At 38.1% G+C, this 21,458-nt stretch overlaps 1 protein-coding gene across 4 annotated transcripts; it reads right to left on the reverse strand.

The window, feature by feature from the left end:
• Window positions 1-258: 258 nt before the first annotated feature.
• LOC134663734 (rho guanine nucleotide exchange factor 7) lies at window positions 259-21,442 on the reverse strand. 4 transcript variants are annotated; one of them, XM_063520197.1, is made up of 12 exons: window positions 21,142-21,442; window positions 20,746-20,963; window positions 20,394-20,556; window positions 13,160-13,378; window positions 12,698-12,896; window positions 11,757-11,978; window positions 10,898-11,110; window positions 7,287-7,554; window positions 7,001-7,201; window positions 6,548-6,619; window positions 5,317-5,794; window positions 574-591 (listed from the first exon to the last, which is right to left on the reverse strand). In XM_063520197.1, exons 2-11 carry the CDS (start codon window positions 20,927-20,929, stop codon window positions 5,322-5,324), a joined length of 2,214 nt encoding a protein of 737 aa, XP_063376267.1. In that variant the 5' UTR covers window positions 20,930-20,963; window positions 21,142-21,442; the 3' UTR covers window positions 574-591; window positions 5,317-5,321. The 4 variants fall into 4 exon arrangements, with proteins under 4 accessions (XP_063376269.1, XP_063376267.1, XP_063376268.1 ...); XM_063520199.1 differs by lacking the exons at window positions 5,317-5,794; window positions 6,548-6,619 and having other exon boundaries at window positions 259-591; window positions 21,142-21,440; XM_063520198.1 differs by lacking the exons at window positions 574-591; window positions 6,548-6,619 and having other exon boundaries at window positions 21,142-21,441.
• Between the last annotated feature and the right edge of the window lie 16 nt (window positions 21,443-21,458).

Below are 21,458 nucleotides of genomic sequence, written 5' to 3' on the forward strand. Positions count from 1 at the left end.
AAATATTCTATCTGGTAGAGCTTTGTGCATACCGCTTATTTTGATACTACTTATATTGAATATTTTGAACATACCTCTATTTTATATACATTTTATTTTTGCTGTCATTAAGAAAATATACTACAATTTGAAATTTCACCAATATGATTCTCGAGAGCTTGAGTATCAATAGAGACTCAGTCTCATTGAATTGTTACTTTCTTCAATTTTCTTAATTTGGCATTCGGCAAATGCAGTGATCAAATGAAAAGTATGAAATATAAGATAATACAATTTATTGTTAATATAATACTCATTACAGGTATATTAAGCAGTCATTGGATTAATTAATTAATTAACATTTACTCTCCTTAACATCTTTTAAAATATTGTTAGATTGTAAAGCAGCAATGGCAAGATTTCTTTCTTGTTTCTCCTCATTCAGTTGCAACTGCAAGTTCTTAACGTCCAATTTGAGCGTTTTTATTTCGTTTTGTAATCGCATAACAACGGCCCACAAGCTCGGCGACCCGTGCGCCGCAGTCGGGTGTGCAGGCAGGGACGGCGACCTCACTAGAGCTTCAATCGTCAATGGGCTCTCGTCGTCGCATTCTGGAAACAAAATTGAAACGTAACGGAATACAGGCTTTCATCTTGTTGCTTATTGTCTAAGCGCCACTTGCACCATTCCACTAACCCGGGGTTAACCTGGAGTTACCATGGTTACCAGTACAATTTGATACTGATTTAACGGGGTTTACCCGGGTTAGTGGGACGGTGCAAGTGTCGCTAAGTAATCATTGAATACCCACCTTGCAGCAGCGTGTGAGTTCGTGGCAGAAAGGCAGTAAAATTAAGTGTCCTAAACCATCTGTGATTTATTATTAGAGAATGGAATGAACATAGGTAGTAGTATAGAAAGTGCCCGAGCGTGAAATTTGTGTTCATCACCATCAGTTTTGTGTGGTGTTAATACACTGTGTAAACCGCCGTTACCTCGATGTACACGTGCTTTTTTTAATTATAATTTCAAAGTAATCTTTTTTGTAGAGAAAATAATATCAGTTATATCAAGTCATATGGATTAAATATATCCAGCAATAAAACTGCTGTTAGTGTCAGCACAGGTAAGTAGAACAGTGCAGAATTTGGCTGGTGTATTTGACAGTTTTAATACAGTAAAATTATACATTTTGCGTTTGCGTCAAATCCGGTAGTTCTGATTTTTTGCAGGCTTGTTTATGATGTTGGCCCAATGAATAATCCAAGTTTGTGACCTCGAGCGCCGAACGCAACTTTGTCAAAAATCGAATAAACCGCAATTTTTTTTAGATTTGGGCGATTATAACCCTAAAGTACTAGTTTTTGACAGTAACTTCCTAGGGCGCTTTTAAAGTAGACTAAATTTGCTACAATAAGACACTGGAATTGTCTCTGTACATCTAATATTTTCCGAGATAAAGCCTTTCAAAATTTTATAATTTTATATCAGTTCTTAGCTATAATATAAGGGTTAGGTAGGTAATTTATATGGAATTCATCACCGGCACGTTCTACAAAATATTTATTTTCCATAAAAAAATGTATGAGTGCCTATTCTGAAAAAATATTAAAAAATATAAAAATTTAAATATAAAATTTTGAAAGGCTTTATCTCGGAAAGTATTAGATGTACAGAGACAATTCTAGTCTTATTGTAGCAAATTTAGTCTACTTTAAAAACGCCCTAGGAAGTTACTACCAAAAACTAGTACTTTAGGGTTATCATCGCCCAAATCTAAAAAAAATTGCGGTTTATTCGATTTTCGACAAACTTGCGTTCGGCGCTCGAAGTCACAAACTTGGATTATTCATTGGGCCAACATCATAAACAAGTCTGCAAAAAATCAGAACTACCGGATTTGACGCAAAAGAGCCAGGTTACAAAATTCGACAAATTTACTGGATTATTTGACGTAGTGATGTAGTTATCTACTAAATTATTGAATAACGACGTGTAAGGTGTTGAGGTACTAAGTATTATAATGTTAAGATACAAAAGTTTTAGGTTTATATTTTCTAAAAGTTTATTTCATATAATTTGCTCAAAAAATAAATTATAAACTAGGTAGTTGCCTACTATAATACATATACATATATTATGCATAATTGTTGTAAGATAAACATTTACTTTAATGCAACACTGTATACATATGTATTTACGATAGGTATTTAATAGAATCTTAATAGTTATAAATACTTACTGCAGTTTTTAAAACTGCCTAAAACATTAGTTGACAAGAACAGTTATATAATTAATACACATAAATAAAACAATTACACAGGACGAGAAATACATAACATAAAATAGTTAGATTTGGCGGATTCTTTTATCATACCATCTAATGGCTTCAGGAGGTACATAAATATTGTTTTAAATAAAATGCTATAAATAGCTAATCAACAAAACCAATAAGAACAGTTTTGCACTGTATCTAAGTAGGTATGTCATTTTGCACCAAATTTGTAAGGCACCGCTACAATTAAAATACCTACAAGGTGTGCATTTTATTTAAAACGTATTAATTAAATTAGTACACCAATTACAAAACAATACAGCTAAACACCTACGAGTATGACGATTACATTTTCCAAATGTCTTGGATATTTGAATCCAATATGTTATTCTCATCCATGTTATGTCATTTCAAACATCATACATTTTATACCATTTTCGGTGCAGCGGAGTGATGTTAACAGAAGTGGTATTAAGCAATTTCAACCCTAATGATTAATTAGCGTTAATTACTTTAATATAACCTTAATTTACCATTTAAGTTGGAATTATCTATACCGATTCCGTTAACACCACTCCGCTGCTCCAAAAATGATATAAAATTTATGATGTCTGGTCATTATATCCATGTTAGAAACACAATTACCATACTCGTGCTGTGACGGCGAAAGGAAATAAATAATTCAAGTATTCCTGACTCCAATTTAAAGACAACACAACGTCCTTATTCGCACTATTTGAGATTACATTACAGAGAGAAATCAAGAAATTTATTGAAATTCCATTTTGTAAGTTACAAAACTCATAATTATACCTTATCTGAAGGCTTATCTATAATTTAACCGACCAATGCGCAAGCAAAATGATGTTACAGAAATCTCAATTGTTATTAATTTATTTGGATACACTTAACAACTAGCAGATATATCACGAGTAGCATCTATGAGCCTACAGTGCAACGATTTGTTATGTGATAAAGAAAATATTTAGTAAGTTCGTTTTACGGCACTATTTGACATACGTTGACTAATTTAATTATAAGGTGTCACGGTCCGGTTAGTCCAAAATATCTAGGTAAAATTACAAAAAAGTTAAAAATATTTACAAGCCCAAGATTTATTTTTGCTCTCTATCCCTGTATTAACACGAAAAAAAAAGATCAAAAATGTAACAAACATGTTTGACCTTTTTATCCGGACATGTTAGAAACCAAATATTTTTGCACATCTATGCTAGGTACTGACTAAAAGATAGTTAAAGTAGTAGTCTGCGGCCCAAGTAAAATAAAGTGGAGGGAGATGTTATATCAGGCTGCAAAGTTTATAGAAAGGAGTTACCTATTTATATAAGTTTGTAAGTTTTTTTTTTAATACATATATATATATATATATGAACAAATCAGCATTCATTCTATAAATGAATTGTTAAGATTAATATAATAAATAATGTTTGAATAAAATAAACAAGCATTATACATAGATGAATATTGAATTCGTTAATCTGCTATAACCACCGTAAAACATTATTTTCATACTTTCACCTCAGATTTAACATCACATGTAGCATATTTATAGCGATAAATTTAAAATAAATTTCTAACTCTATTTATAAAAAGCGTCAATCCATATCTACGCGCTATGCCCGTTAACTACACTGGAACAAATTCGGGCATAATAAAGAACGATCAACAGAGTTGGGTATTTTGCAACATTGCAGTTGGCACTGCTGTAGTCTAGTGGCCGCGTATTTACATACACTTTGCACGGTTGCAGTGGCGCGTTTGCGTTCAATATTTAACGAATAACACGCCGCGCCGCCCGCCGGTGCTCTGATTACCCACTGCAACACCTAATGTTTACTCATGTTTCTATTAGGAACCTACTCACGTATACTAAGGTCAATTATACATTTTATAAAGTACAATAGGAATTTATTTATTATTTACGATGGTGGCGGATCTAATGTTTTAAGGCATACTCTACCAGTCAACCAATACCATACCAAGGATTACTTGGATTTAATAATAAAATATGCGTACCTATCGTTAGCATTCTCCGATACATTTTGAACATGCACAATTTTATAATATTTATGTACCTATACTAATTAGGTCTAAAAAGTTCTTTGGTATTTAATACGACGTGCGAATGGGATGCAGTGTGCTAAGTGTCTAACGGGCGTTAAGTATCTAAGGGCGAGGTTTATATAGTTAGACGGTTTTGGTTTTCACGTAAACAGATTCACTTTCTAGTGAGGAACGTTACACATCACGAAAGGGTCATTATAGCACTAAACCATTAATATAGTAACGGCGGGCGGCTGCCACTGCTCCCAAAATAGTATCACCTGAGAAATGAAACTGCGGGCAGTTTTGGATACTGACGCAATTTTCATAAAGCACCTACCATGTCACACCTTCAAACCGGCACTACCGACTAGTTACTCTCAACATATTAGTATAAATAATGTTCTACACAATTCAAGGCATGCATTTTCTATTGTTACATCCAATATGCACCATAAATTTTATTATATATATAATACAATCAAAAAGCAAACCTATAAAATTAATGATTTACAAATCATCTAACCTAATATGTATATTAATAATACTGCACTCGCTATGGTAATATATACGCGTGTTACGGCGATATATAACAAGCTGCAAAAGAAAATAAGACGATAACCTTTCAAAAATATACTTTTCTGACTAGAAAATGTAGTATCTTTTACTATGCTAAATTACAACCCGGTAGGGTTCGTCCCGTCTTATTTCCAATTTGAATCGTGGTTGAACTAAAACTTAAGCACATTTTTAATATCGCTTTCGTTAAATCGTTACAGAGCCACATCCATTAAAAATAATGATACGATTAGAATCGATATCTTTCTAAATAAATATAATTTCATTAGTATGAGTCATCGTTTAGTAATAATATTAAAAATGGGTCAATGTTCACGCACATTAATGTAGGTAACTTTTAATAAATGATGGATTAATTAAATGAGAGACGCCTTTCGAGGACCACGGTCAAAACGACCGAAAAAGAGAGAATGACTACTTGTGTCAGTCAAAGTGGTGAGATTTGGTGAGTTGTTTGACGAATGATCCGCAGCACCAAGTGGAGGAACGCGCCGAGCGAGCGGCGCGGGGAGCGACGAGCGGGGCGGGCGCGGGCGCGGAGGCGGGAGCGACCGCGCGCAGCGCCGCCGCGAGGCTCGGGTGCGACCCGCTGCGCCGTTCCCGACCCTCGCACAGCTTCTGCCTGCGCTCCTCTGAACATTCCCATAGATTCGGGTTAGAACGGTTCATCTGGAACTTGCGTTCCGAGAGCAGCCTCCTCGTCTCGGGGCCGCGGTACAGGTAAGTGTCGGCAGCTGAGCTTTTGTTACGCTTCACTTTCGAAGACTTGCTGCATCCTACGTGGTCGGGGGTCTCACTTCTTTGGACTATAGGAAATTTAGTGTAGTTATAGTGAAAAATGTTAGAAGCGGGTGCGTGATATTGTACTTTACCAAGAGACAAGTGACCGCAGTCCACTGCAGGTGCGATATAAAGGCAGCCGCATGTAACAAAATAGAAAGTTTCAGACTACCGTGGCACATAAATACACCTGGGTTAATACATGTAGGTACTTAGATACTGTGTGCACATCATAGCACAGTTGAAACCAGATTCACCGTTTGCATATCAACGTGCTCGTTAGTTACGTCAGTTAGGTTACAAAATGCATTAATAATATAATCATTTCTACTTATACCTATTACTGTATTTAGTGTCCAATGGTAAGAAGAGAAAAATGCGATGAGTTGCTTACTAGTACGAGTATTTACTAAATAGTTTTATTATGAGATTCATAATAAGAGTATCTTTTATTTCTAACTAGACTAGAAAGCCGTTTTGTACTGGATTTTAGCATTAACGGAATTTTCTAAATAGGTACACCGTACAAATTAAAAATAAAATATTCCTTTAACAATACTTACTTTTTACGAGTAGGTAACAGTAAATCACTAGAGTAGTAAGAAAAGTTAGTAAAGCATGCTGCAACCTCATGCACTATAAAAAGTCTGTGCTCACTTAGGATAAATAACACGTATGTATATTGAGTATAGATTATAGTGAGTGTTTACGTACGTAAATAAATAAATAAATAAATACGATTATTACAATCGTTAACAACACCAACAACAAAATGTCGAACAAGTATAAAAGTACAAGCGCTACTTTTTATGACTAGCGTTATATTTGGTTTAGGGTGTTGATTATTACACATCATTCTAAAAACCAACTGATAATACGGTTTCTTGACTTGGCATGTCTCCTCCTTGTAGCCTCGAATATCTCCAGTGGTATATTGGGTACTGCATAATAAAATATACAGCAATGTTAGTAAAACCCTTTACTAGTATTAGATATTAGGAAACGGGTAGCATAACAGTTATTGTTTAAATTGTCAAACGTTTGTCCAAATTTAAGTTTTGTTTTAGTCATACAAATTTCAGGACATTATTAATTAGTGCAACGCGCATACTCGCGACAAACACAAAAGGTACTTGGAGACTTCATTAGGTAGGAAATCGCAAGGCAATCGGGAATAACTCGAACAACACGCACTCCAGTCAGACCATTAGTCATAAAATTTGAAAACTACAGAATCTATTTTTTAGTATCACAGACGCAACACACCTAATATAACGTGTTTTTTTCTGTCCAATATGATATGAATGAAACGAGATACTCACCAGAACTTACAGCATTTCTACAGCGCGCCGAAGTACAATAGGCTTCGATGACCTTAAGAATAAGAGCGTCTTCTTCATAGGAATTTGACTTTCGTTGGTGTGGTGCATACGGATGCGTCGGACCTATGTTCTCGTCGGAGCCCACCGTGAAGGATTGCGGCCGCAGGGGCGGCGCGGGGCGCAAACATGTTATACTCCATCCTAAAATAGAAAATTTATATCAGTTCAAACTTCAAACAAATAACTTCTTTATACAAGTAAATCCAGTCATTCTACATTCACCTACCTTTATTGCTGTAGTTCGATCCCGCCGTGTCGATGAAATCAACGGAAGAGAATTTTTTACCGATAGCATTTTTATTTGGTTTGGCAGGCGACTGATCAATAGAGTCGCAAGAATTTAAAAGCCAGCGGGCCGACTGATTTTTTTGTTTATGTTTTGACGTTTGCTGGGTATGCTGCGAATAGCTTTGATGGTTGTTGAATGAGTGTGATCTTTTGTGGCTTGTTAGACCTGACGATAAATCAGCGTTATTGCCGTCTGTCATGGCCATCTACAAAAAAATAATAATATACATAAGTTTTTCAGTCCAGACTAAACATACATATTTTAAAAATACCACACAACGTATATATATGACATGTACTTTAACAAATCTAATTTAGGTAATCAGGTTAAGTGAGCATTGCTTTAAAAGCGAAACATTTCACTCTATTCTGTTTCGCTTTTAAAGCAATGCTCACTTAACCTGATTACCTAAATTAGATTTGTTAAATGACAGTTTATGTCAGAAATCGTACTTGTTTATTTTGATCGGAATATTGTAATGTCTCGACAGTTCCATTATCGTTTACAGAGTATTCATCAACAACATCTATTTAAAGCACACTTTACAGCCCACATTTGTGACCCGGCTCCATCTCAGCTGGAATCTCAGTGCCTAATACGTATTTATATTTTTATTACGGTACTCAACCGTTACATTTTATACGATCGCTTTTTAATTTTCTTAATATTTTATGGACCCGGGTTAAAATGAATTTCAAACGATCGCATTCACTTTGTAGGTACATTCACATAGTACTTTATACATGTGTACCTCCAGTGATATAGGCACAAGTAGTAGAAGCATATCCATGCACTTTTCTTAAATTGTTAGTAAATGAGGTATCTAGTTGCAGTGGCAGGTTTTTTTTCAGTTAGTAAGATGAATAAACACAGGCAAGGATGATCAAGTAAAGCACTGCAACACTGGGGTAACTAATGACAGCATTAATGGTTACAAAACTTCAAGGCAGTAAGTATTATTATCTTCAAACCAGTGATGTACAAACAGTATCTCTTTACAAAAGTATTATCCTTGCCTGAGTCGGTGACCACTGTTATGGGTAACTTTGCTTTCATCCACCAATGCGCATACAAGTCCGAACGATACACCATGAAGCCACTCTTTGCTTCAGTTAATCCCTTTTGGAATTTAGATAAGTCCTCGCTGCGAGATCTAGTTTTACGAGTTGCCATACTTTCTCCTCTTTTTGCTTGGACCTTTTCTTGATCAAAAACATCACAATTCCGACGTTGATTCTCACGAGACGGTCTATCAGTTTTCATATCGTCACCTTCTGGCTTCTCCCTGAATATACGCATGTGGTAGTGTAGGCTGGGTTTTGTGCGCTCCGTTATATTCAAGGTACTCCACTGACAGGGTACAGGCTGTCGAACATTCTTTGGAATCTCTAAATGGGTACTGGGCTTGCGGTAGATACGTGGTGGAACTTCGGGTTTTAGTTTGATTTCCGGCACATATCGTTCGATGTTATGACGAATGGACGTCCTTTTAATTTGTGGCGACGACACCGGCGGGGTGGCTGCATACGTAGAAGTCGTGTGGATATTTGACGAATCCATCACGTCAAGACTGGTTTCCGACGTTACACTCGTAACGCAAGAAGTTCTAGCCGTAGAACCGAAAGGAGATGTGCATCTACACTGATCTTCGAAATTAGCTGCCTCTATTTCGGACAGTGTTAAATTTTTACGGCGCTCATCGAAAGTTCCCTGTGACAAATTGTCTACTATTTTTTCATGTCCATCAGAGTCATTTCCAGTGCTTCCGCCAGCATATTCATGCAAGTTCAACTCGGGAGACGCTAAGTTGCAGCTTCCGACCACTCCCGAGTCCGAAGATCTCGGGCTAGGGCATAAAGACCTGTTACAGCATTCACACTTCTTGCATAACTTGTTTCCGTCAGACTGTGAACTCATCCTTTGAAGTGTGGATTCATTATTTTTGCAGAAGCTTTCAGTTTCCACCATTGACTTCGACATTGAACGCCTGATTCTTTTATCAGAATTAAGAGAATGCTTACGAAAAGGAATATCGGTATTAAGGTTCATGTTAATTACTTTAACGTCATCTTCTTCGTTTCTAAACATTGGAGGCGGATCAATGACTGGATGATCAGGGTAAATAAAATCGTTACAGAGTTTTGGGGATGGTGGTGCGATTTCTTGCAATATGTCTGTTATTGGATTTTCTTCTACCATATCTTGAGAATATGTTTCCTCTGTTGATTTCCATAGCTTTGGGACAGAATCCTTTTTAGCATTAATGGGAAAGCTTTGCCTCGTAGGAACAAAATCAGAATTTTCATATCCCATCATATTCATTTGAATATCCTGATCAATGTTTACCAAATCTTCACATGCCATGTAAGGTCTCACTTCAAAAGAAGAGTTTTCTGTACTTTCTGAATATTGTGCAAGTAGATGTCTGTCACAATTCTGCACACGTTGGGATTTTTGTAAAGGAGTCTCTTCAGGGCTATTCACGGCTTGAAAAATATTCGAGTGGGATGGAATTGACAAAAATATATTTTTCGTACAATCCCCCCTAATTAATTCGGACTCCTCGAGGTTTAGATTATTTGTGCTATCCATGTAGCGCATGTAGCCATAGTTACTCCCCCAACTACTAACAGAGGAACCAGTTCTAGGGCTGGTAATATCCTGAGCATTTTGCCTCAGCATTCTAGGGCAGGGCAGATCATCTATATCGGCGCAACTGGAGCTCGTATATGACTCAGTAGTGTCCGATTCCCTTTCACTATCGCTATCCGACCCATCTGTTTCGGTGCCAACAGTCCCGTCATTTTCTATTCTTAGCCTTATATGGTTCTTATGTTTTCTCAATACGGGTATTCCCGTTAATTCAAAGGCTTTTGCCCATGTTCGCTCATGTAACAATTTACGCAACATTTGTCTAGTGATTACCTTTTTCTTAACTAGTCTCGCAAAATATTTGGTAAGTGAATAGTAAGGTGATGCAGAGGGGTAACTGGGCGGTGGCAAAGTCACGTGATAAAGGCTTCGGCGGCTAGAATTGATGCTAGACAGCGCCCCTTCAGAAGGGGAACGGGTCAGCTGTGTAAAACATCATAAAAATACCTTAATATTGCAACTATTTCAACAACACTAATTAAGTCTTCACAGTCATCCGTAACAGTAGCAAAGTAGCCAAAACACATACTGATCCGGTCAGGCGCTATTATAGTCCTAAGACTAATTGAGCTCTCTCAAATAATTATGTAATGCAAACCTTAAATCACTGATCTTAAAATCATTTTCTTTTATATGTCGCTTTTTGGTTTACGAGGGCGGTATACAGGCTACACCAAGGACAGTTCCGCGGCTGTGAATGTATATAATCTGGACGAGGGACTTAAAAGATGTTCGCAGTCACAAAATAAATTAGGTGGTCAAACTGGGATTTTACATACATACATCGATCCTTTTTTAGACATTATCTTGCTTGCTTACGAAATATAGAATGTATCTTAGCTACTTTTAAGGAACTTGGCTAGATAATCAAATAACATCTTAATGAATATACTTACATGTGGCAGTGATTGCGGCTGACCAGGTTCATGTGCAGGACTGCTGGTGTTCGAATGTTTTTGCAACAAACTGACCCAGTTGTCGGCCTCCGCTCGCGTCTGACACACCGCTACTATGGTGTCTATCATTGGACCACTAATTTCAAATGCATTCTTCCTTGTTTCTGAGTCGTCCAGTTTGCAGACTGTTATGCCGGTCAGTGGCAGACAACCCTAAAATGGAATTAGGTTATTAAAATGACTCAGTAAACATGATGAAAACTAATATTTAACAAAGAGAATGGTAGGTAACATCTGCTACCAAGATATCAGTGCTCGACTTTTAAGTCAACAAGAGTGAGAGGATCCTGTATGTTTTGGAGTATAAGGGCCCCCCCACATCTAGCGTCTTTCGAGCGTCGGCGTCTGGTCAGCGCTATGGAAAATGGCGTCGCTGCGCAGTAGCGTCGACGTTGCGTCGAGCAGCGGCCATAGAGTTGTAGACGCCGACGCTCGAAAGACGCTAGATGTGGGGCCCTAAACTATAACATATCTTTGTCGTCACGAGCAAGTAGAAAGCGCCTCCTTTAAGCTGCTTTTTCTATCACTCTAGCAATTTTTTTTACTAAAATGACAGATAGGTAATTTTAACAAATTGCAGAATACAATATGTCATTTAAGTAGGTATCCGGAATATAATAACAAAGATGACCTAAACCTCTCTTAAACTTAATTAAACTTAAAACTCTGACATATGACAACAACCTCGCTCCGTAAGCCTGTTAATGTACTCGTGAGACACACTTGACGGATATTTGTGCAACAATAAAAAAAACCGGCTTTGGTTTACATCTGAATTATCGTTTAATATTTAACTTACCTCATAAACAAAAGCCGACACCCTCTTACTAACAGATAGCAAAAGCAGCGCCGAAGGGAAAAGCACGAGGTACCGGTCTTGGTGCGAAGGTCCCACTGCTACACTGCCCATGTGCAAGACATCGCCTAGGGCCGCTAGCTCGCCACCGGGCCATCCGCGCACTTCTCCTGTTACTACTTGGAGCTCTAGCTCTTTTTGCCGCCGTAATGCTGCGCAGCCACTCTAGAGGGAATAAATAAAAATATTGGAACTTTCAAAGGCGAAAATGTACCTATTGGTAAAAATAAATTTTGCCATTAGGTACATTTTTGAGCGTCTGAGCTTTGGATTCTTATTACGTAAGTAAAACAAGTAAAAACGTGATATTTTTGCAACCTTTCATTTAACTCCACAATTTCACATGTGCGTTTGTTTATATTATATGCCGCGTCAGAGGCCCCTCTCGGCATTTGGAGTTATCGCAAATGGTGGATTTTAGGCCGATTAAACTTCGTGATTTGTTATTGTGTTGCGTCGCTGCGTCACTTTCGTTTGACATATTGAAAAAAAGAGAAGCTACAACATGATTGCATAGTAACCATTCAGAATAGGATGGGTAGGTATACAGAATTACCTACAGACTTTGAGTAAGCTTGGGTAAACATTTGAGGGCGTGTACCTATTTAATCAGATTACCTCGACATGATACAAATCTTGCAAGTTTTATGCATAAAAGCACTTAGCATTTATTTTCATGGTTCCCTCATCTCTCGAAGCATCCAAGCGGGGAAAGTTACCCAGTAACTTGGTTAGTTCAACACTAATAAACAATTGTAGTACAATGTGTGTTGCCCCTGTCCGGATGTGTTTTGTGAACATGTCGTGCCAGCTCTTGCCATCCCAGGGTACTTGCTAAGCCGACAGAATGGCTAGGATAGGCCCACAGTCACATTAATACTTACAGCTATATCTTTGTAAACAACTGAAGCGCGATGTGTGTCGCCCCTGTCTGGATGCGCTTCATGAACATGTCGCGCAAGCTCTTGCAGCATCGCCGGGTACTTGCTGAGTCGACGAAATGGCTTGGATAGTCCTGCTGTTAGTACTAACACTCCAGGGCATACAGCACCGGCATTCTCCATCCATGTGTTAAGTTCCTCCCTAAAAATTTAGGGGATTAAAGTATTTGTCTCTTTAATGCATTGTTCAACCAGTGGATATATCTAAATAGCGATTTTTTAAATGTTTCAGCTCCTGATTAAAATAATTTATTTAAATATAAAACAAAGCTTTAAGCGATATAGTACTAGGTTGAATGTTCAATTCAAATAAAAGCATAGCATTTGCATCAATACTTTTATCAAAATGCCATATTTTGTACTCAAAAAGATAAAAGCCACTATCCTTTAAAATAATTGACTTACTTGTATTTGTCGAGGATGCACACTGCTTTAGGATGACCAGCACAGTATGTTTGATGCACTGATTTTATCTTTGGAGCCCATTGCAAGAATAGGCCACCCACCCGCTGGTCTGGGCCTGTTTTGGTTGCACATTCTTCTAACAGGGAAAGGAACTGTTCATGAGTTTGTAGCACCTCAGTTATATTGCCTGTCAATTGCTTGAATTCATCTCTTGTTAGCCTAAAAACAATTATATGCTTTGGATTTTGTCATGATTGCTACTTACTACTAATTTTAATACTAATTTTAGTTAAACATGCATGCCAGATGATGATGATGAGATGATGAGATGCATGCATGCAAGAGCTGGGTGTATTGGGGATGGGGTGGGAGGAGGCTACCCAAGCTGCCCAGGACCGGAGTCAGTGGAAGAAAAAGATTCGAACCCTACACCCCAGCAGGGGGTAACAGGATGGAAAGAAGAAGAAACATGCATGCCTAATAAATATAGTTAAAACATGTTTACTGTTAACTTACTACTGCTTATTGCTTTGTTATTAACAGATTTTATATTTTTAAATTTATACAATAAACAAAGTTCATAGAACCAAATGTTACCAAATAACTAGAGGTACAAAAGTATGGTGGCAAGCAATAATATGTTGTACTAAAAAGCTGCAAAAATATCTGCCATGATCTTATTTGTAGCACAATAACCTATTTAGGTGTCCGTGCCTTCGCTTGAACCACATTATGAGATAACACCCTTGTAACTCAGCCCTAATCAAGCGAATTCATCAACTAGTAGCGCCATCTATCGCGCCACTCAAGTACTAATGTCGCCCGGTTGCCAGCGCTCGGCTGCTTTCTCTTCAGTACGCTTTTGTAACTCAGCCGAGCAACACGTTTACAAAGCAAGTTTAAAAAGATCGAGAAATTTAAATCGAAAAAATATTTTGTAAATCTCCGACTTCGTGACATTCCGCTCGGTGCCCATGGCCCAGCGACGAGACGCAGTGACCTTCCTACAGGCACCGTCATAAAAAGTACACGGGTACTTACGCCTCATGGCCTTGTCCTGTGGGACAACAAGCGTCGTCCCGTGAGACGACAGGGCGTCGTCCCGTGAGACGACATGGCAACGTCCCGTGAGACGACAAGCGTCGTCTCGTGTCTCGTGAGACGACAAGGCATCGTCCCGTGAGACGACATGGCGTCGTCCCGTGAGACGACATGGCGTCGTCTCGTGAGACGACAAGGCGTCGTCCCGCGAGACTACAAGGCGTCGTCCCGCGAGACGACATGGCGTCGTCCCGTGATCGTCCTGACAGATGACATGGCAGCGTCTTGTAAGACAACGAGCATCGACTCGTTAAAAGACCTTGTGACATTTCGCTCAGTGCCCGTGGACCAGCGATGAGACTAAGTGAGCTCCTATGGCCATCATCATTGAACAGAATACGGGTATAAATGGCACATGGCGTCGTCTCGTTGGACGACAAGCGTCGTTGCGTGAGACGCCATAGCGTAGTCCCGTGAGATGACATGACATCGCCCTGTGGGACATCAAGCGTCGTCCTGTAAACAATAAGGCGTCATCCTGTGATACGACAGGCATCGCGATGAATTACGTCATCATGTGAGAAGACATTGCGCCATCTTGTGGTATCGTCCCGTAAGAGGATATTGCGTCCCAAGGGACTACATTGCGTTGTTCCATAAGACTACATTTTGTCGTATCGTGAGACATTAATGCGTCGTCCTATGAGACGATATCGCATCGTCCTCTGAAATGACGTTATCTTGTTAAACAAAAACCGTTGTCTCATCAGTCTCATGGCCTACCACTAACACAGTAGTGGACGACTTATTGGTCGCTTTATCGATCGATGTCTGCACGGCCGGACTCGCATTTAAAATCTGCATGGTCATGAACCAATGTGCGACCCAGTCATTGTAGCCGACCAAATGGTGTGTCTTTTAGAACCTTTTAGAACGACGAGCAGCAGAATTTCTATTGGCGGGTTTGGCGCGAAATTGATAACGAAATGTAGTTACAGTAATTGTTTCAACCTGCCGGGAAAAAAAAAAAAAAAAAAAAAAAAAAAAAAAAAAAAAAAAAAAAAAAAAAAAAAAAAAAAAAAAAAGGGACGGTTTCCGTCTTGGTCGTGTACAAATGTTGGTCTTGGTCGATAACTGCCATCTCAATTGCCGTGAGATACCAAACAAACCAAAAATATACATTCTGAGGATCCTAAACTGAATGACTAACTGGCCATGGAAAATAGCAGTTAAGAAACTGTGAAAAGGGAAGAGTACAAAGTGAAAAACCGTGTGTTATACTTTGCCCAACTAGATCCTATACCAAAAAGAGAGAGGGGGAGGCAAGAAAAAATTGACGTTAGCTTTAAAGAAGGAAAGAAGACTAAAACTCTCTCTTCTAAATAGGAATACCAATACACGTATAATGCCAATTCATTAACGGCTCTGTCATAGGCTAACAAAAGATATCTCTTTATTGCGGCTCTAAACCTGAAAATAAATAAAGAGTTAATGATATATATGAGTGTATAATCATCGCACTAAATCCCTCTCTTAAATGATGAATGACTATGAGACTTAATAGTGTCTTTGGGAATACTGAAGCATCTCTAAATATTGACCATTAGCTAAAAAATTGCGACCTGTCACAGATAAATCTTTTACTTAGGTTAAATCGTCTACTATGTAGCTGTGAAACTGAGACCACTGAACTAAGAGTAATATCTTGAAAACACAGGGGCAGGATCGCATTCCGTCCAAGAGACCGAACTGACAAAGGCATTTTTAATGCTCTAAGCAACAAGCTCCACTTCGGAAGAGTATCTAAGCAGCGGGTTGTGAATCAACCTGCGCCGTCGGTATAACAATCATGCATCATAAAACGTTGACCGTAAACGTTACATAGTTCAATTTCAAAGGAAATGAACTACTACTGGTGATATAACTATCGGAAATAGACGGCATTTGTAGGAGGTGCTTTTACATAATGTCTAAAAGGACCCTATATAGTACAATTTTAATTTAGTATGGCAATCCGCATAGTTACCCATGATTGTTCAATAGGAGGTGAAACATCGGCTTCTTTAGTGGTAATTGTTATGCCTATGTAGACGATGAAGCGCCCCTTCAAATTACTTATGTAAATAAATAAAGAATTTATGAAAAGATTTTTCGTAAGAGTTAGAGTGGAGTTACTGATTCTGTTTCGAAAAATCGCGTATTGAATTAGAGGTGAAGGCCGACTAAGGGACTAAACTGTCGAACCAACAGCCACGGTCCACGGCTTTACCTTCATCTAAATTATGATTGTTTAATTTTTCCAAATAGATAAATTAAAATGAAGTCACTTCAGAAACTTTGAAACCAAGTGGACTGCGGAGCAAGCCAATATACATACAAATGTACAACGTACGTAAACGTACATACTATCCGTAATATGTAGAAAATATTTGCAGGCAGTCACCGATAGCAGATACCGGATTCTGAAAGAACACGGATCAGAAATATCCTTCTTTCGATTTCCAGATGAGAGGCTTCCTTGGCAGATAAGGAAGTACTCACATGATTTTATAAAGAATAACAACATACGGTGGTTCAGGCAAAATGCAAGATCTAACCGAAATGTGATCCTGGTAGTGAATCATGACTACAAATATGTTCGCCGATTAAATAGAGCCTGCAATTTACTCTAAAAATCAACACTAGTTCTGCTGACATTGCAGCATTGCCAGATCTAAGTACTACAAGCTTAGCTGAAAGGTAGTAGTCCAGGGACTCCAGGGTTTACAGCATACTGTTGTAACAAGTCTAGTAGGGCATGTAATTGGAAACATCATCGTCAATGCAATTAATTAGAGTTCCAGGTGTAGTACCCTACAAAATCATCGTATCTTGGTTATAGGGCAGATGTGCTGCTAATAGAATTACAGCATTAGTTGTGAAGACAACTACAATTCATATATTCATATATTCATGATAATATGCTTACATCATTGAATATAAGATATCTGTAGACATATATCAGTGTTACGTCAGGCGTAGCTCACTCCGCGATTTTGTCGCGTCGCTCCAAGTACATGCGGCCCACACCAATTTTGGTGTCTAGCACTAGTAGTTGCCGCGCACCGCTATGTAACGGACACCTGCTCGCGTTTGCGCCACCTTGCGGTCATAATCTGTCGTAATAGACGCGTTTTGTTAGAGAGTGAACCTTCTGTACCTACAGTACATACTATTATTTATTCTATGATTACGTCAAGGTAGTGACATAAATATAATATGTCGCAGAAAGGCCAAGATCATCAAATAATTGTTTATTTGTGGGCATCATGATGCCTAATTAACCCTAGGGTTCCCTCACGACAATAAAAACAGTCTAAAATCAATTGATACACAACTTAATTGCACGAAAGCCAATAAACAACATACAACGTCCTTGTATTGCTAAATTTCTAACCAAAGTACCTACAAATTATTAATAATAATAATTCAGCCTATATACGTCCCACTACGGGGCACAGGCCTCTTTTCACTCGCGAGAGGGCTTGGGCTAGGGTCCCCATGCTGGCCTAATGCGGATTGGGGCTTCAAAGTACAAATTAAGTAATCAAATTAATATTTGGTAATGAATGCGTATACACATGTTAAGGTTTGACAGGAATTGTGTCACAGCATCGCCCGCGCGCGCCGGTGCTGGCGCTGCACTTGAGATTAGATGATATCATGAGACACCCGTGGTTTGTGCAACTACAATGCTATAATGCCAAGAACTTATTGGTTCTCACCATATACAAATAATAATAATGTTTTAATTTGTCTGGGTGTTACGAAAGTTTCGCAATTGGTTTGTAAAGGTTGCACTACAATTTAAAGTGGATAGGTCCACCTCCTCTTTTCTTAGTCAAAGAGTCTTCCATCATCAGTCAAGGGGTTTTTACACTCTTATAGAATATTGTATGTATACAAAAGCATTAAAAACTCACAAATCGTGCTAAGTCTAACAATAAAGCATCGTACAATCCATTACCAGCGCGCGAACCATAAAATCTTCAGTTTGGGAATCAGCTTGCCACCAGAAAGAGTGAACTTTAAACAACCTACAATTACAAGCCTATGTTATAATTAGCCTAAAAATTATAGGTGAAGGCATTGGAATTATTCAAAGATTAAAAAATCTTCTAAAATATTCTACTTGGTAGACGGATCTTCAGTCTACGCACAATATCATGGAGAGATGTCATCCACAACAACTGGAGTTGTCAGCATCACTTTAAATTCATAATCATCGCCTTCATACGATTGTCACCTGCGTGTCAGTGATTTTGTTCATTCGTTAAATACATGACTGACAAGCATATAATATAAAAGCTTGGTTGACCCGGCACCAGCTTAATTGGCATGTTTCCAGTTATCTGTGATTCATAATTGACACTTGAAATAGGTAGGAGGACTAGGAGGCCTTTTCATATAAGAATTAATATCTATTCATGAATTACTATTAATATGGTTGTTTTTAAAGCAACCCTCGCCTAAAACTAATCAGTAAGGTAGGATGTATTATCGGCTCAGTTGAAACTACTGCTGAGAGTTGTTACTAGTTAGTAACGCATACATTAAATCATGAAGTGTTGTATTTTCTTCTTCACTTTCTGACGCTACTTTCAGGCAGAGGAGTACTCGATTCGAAATAAATCTCAATGGCTTCCACAAATAAGTACATCATGTTTATAATTTTTTGGTTTTACTCATTTGTTTACGGAATATGTTGTCCTTATGTAATGATAGCCCATTAACAAATAAACCTGGTATACCTAGTCAATAACTATTTATATCTAAATAATGACAATGACGTATTCTAGTGGGTACCTATACTTACGAACATTTGGTTATTTGTCCACATAGACGTATATAACATTACATCTGGCCTATCATATGATGCAACTTACCAATTTATATTAAATTGTTGGAAAATACGATAAATCAGAGATCAGAGAGGACCCAAGCTTTTCCAATTAGTTACAAATTTTAAACAGTTGATGGGCCGACAGTGCTATTTTTGTGGTAAGCAGTAGATAAGTAGTAGTAATATCATGTAATGATATTACTACAAAACTCATACAACAAAACCTTTTTATCACCTAGTGGGCTATTGTAAGGAAAGCATCAGAGGTAGTTTGGACGGGTTTAATGTAAAACTCACTCGATGTGGTTCACGTTACATGCATCAGAGCTACTACTACAGATAGTGGTTACACTTAAAAATTGTACGACCTACAAGTACCTTCTTATATCTTTAATTATGACTTTAGGGACAGTTTTTCAACTAATAATTACACAGTTTTGTTTTATATAAAAAGTTAAGTAATTTTATAGTCGCAACGGATAACTTATGTTGCCAGTCAGTGCTAACAATTGTCTCATCTATCGGTAATTTCAAATAAGGAAAATCTAGTTTGACGCAAACAATCCTTTAGTATATCTATATGGAATAAATTTCAAGACCACGTTCTTATTATGTGATTTTTGCATAAATAATAAATATTATCAGTCACAGTACGCCCGGACCAGCGCCGGCAGAGGTTTAAACACGTCTCATAATGTGGTTCAAGCGAAGGCACGGACACCTAAATAGAACCGTTTTTCCCCCGAAGGGTAAAAAACGGATATTTAGGTTCCTGCCGAAGCTTGAACCACACCTAAGGGCCTTGCCGGCTTATGTGGTACTGAAGAGAAAGCAGCCGAGCGCTGGCAACCGGGCGACATTAGTACTTGAGTGGCGCGATAGATGGCGCTACTAGTTGATGAATTCGCTTGATTAGGGCTGAGTTACAAGGGTGTTATCTCATAATGTGGTTCAAGCTTCGGCAGGAACCTAAATATCCGTTTTTTACCCTTCGGGGGAAAAACGGTTCTATTTTTGCAGTCTTTTTTGTGTACGATATTATTGCAGATGACTGTACACCGTGTAGGTCGATGTGGCGCGTGCACAGCTCTTGTGAGCAAGGACCCGCTACGGATACGGGCGAGCCTTGCTCATATGCATATCTGTCGCCAGTTTTCCCTTAGTCCCCTTATACGACACCCACGGGACGAGATGGGGTGGTGCTATTCTTTTCTGATGCCGGCTCTACACGGCACACACCGTGTAGGTACTCTTGTTCGGTTTTATGCTCTCTTAGTTAAAATAATGGAATGAATATATTTGCTTGCTTACATGTCACTATTCTCCAGGGGTTGAAGGAAGTTACTGGCCAGCCCCTGCATCTCGGCCACATGTGCCTTTTCTGAATCAATGATGTCTTTGAGGACAACATTTCTAAATGCTTGAATTTCAGATGCTGCTCTAATAGGAGATGTAGTTAAAGATCCAGCTTGATCTAAAATAAATATAATGTTAATTGTTGAGTATTAAAGTCCAACAGAACCATTATATAAAGTATTTACAGGCATCTACCAACTGTAAAATAAAATGCAAAATGAGGACATTAGGATTTCATTTTGTTACCACAACAGACTAATTTCATGATTAAAATTGCAATGAAGTTCTGCAGAATAAAAAACATTACCTTTACATTCTGTAACATAATTACTAGGGAACCATCCTGTGGTTTCCCCTAAGGTTCCCTCCCACCAGCCCCCTTCCTCCTTCTGAGTGACTGTGATAATATCACCCTTTTTGAAACACAGTTCGTCATTATTCTTGCCTTTGAATGAGTAGATTGCTTTTACTAAGCAACTTTCAGTTGACATTGTGTAGAAACTCTAGCACCATGTTATAAATTTGCTGTAAAACAAACAACATCTAAAAACAGAGTTAAGACAGAAATGGTAATAGAAGGTATAACTATTTTAAAGACCTTTTAATCAAAAATAAATTCAAGGTAGCATTCACGCTACTAAACCAAGTAGGTATTACAATGTGCAGACTGTTGGAAAGTTAATATTCCGCTCTTGTTACTTACTGATTTTAAAATGTCCTCTTTGCTTTTGGTAGCATAAAACACGTAATTACGACAGGATGTCAAACAATTTCCGGAATTTGCGAGATGACTGAAGGGACCAAAATGACTTATGGATTCTTGTTCATAATTACACTGACTGGGAATATATCATATATTTAAACATAACACTTATTACTTCTAATTTAAAATAATGGGTAACTGAAGAGGACACTGATATAATTGATACAAAAAGACAAAAAATATTTTATCACACAAACTACTCTCTACTACACTGACTTGACTTCCAAAAATAAATACCATAGACTAGACTAGACTTT

The sequence above is a fragment of the Cydia fagiglandana genome, chromosome 4, assembly GCF_963556715.1.
Source record: "Cydia fagiglandana chromosome 4, ilCydFagi1.1, whole genome shotgun sequence".
NCBI classification, from domain to species: Eukaryota; Metazoa; Arthropoda; class Insecta; order Lepidoptera; family Tortricidae; genus Cydia; species Cydia fagiglandana.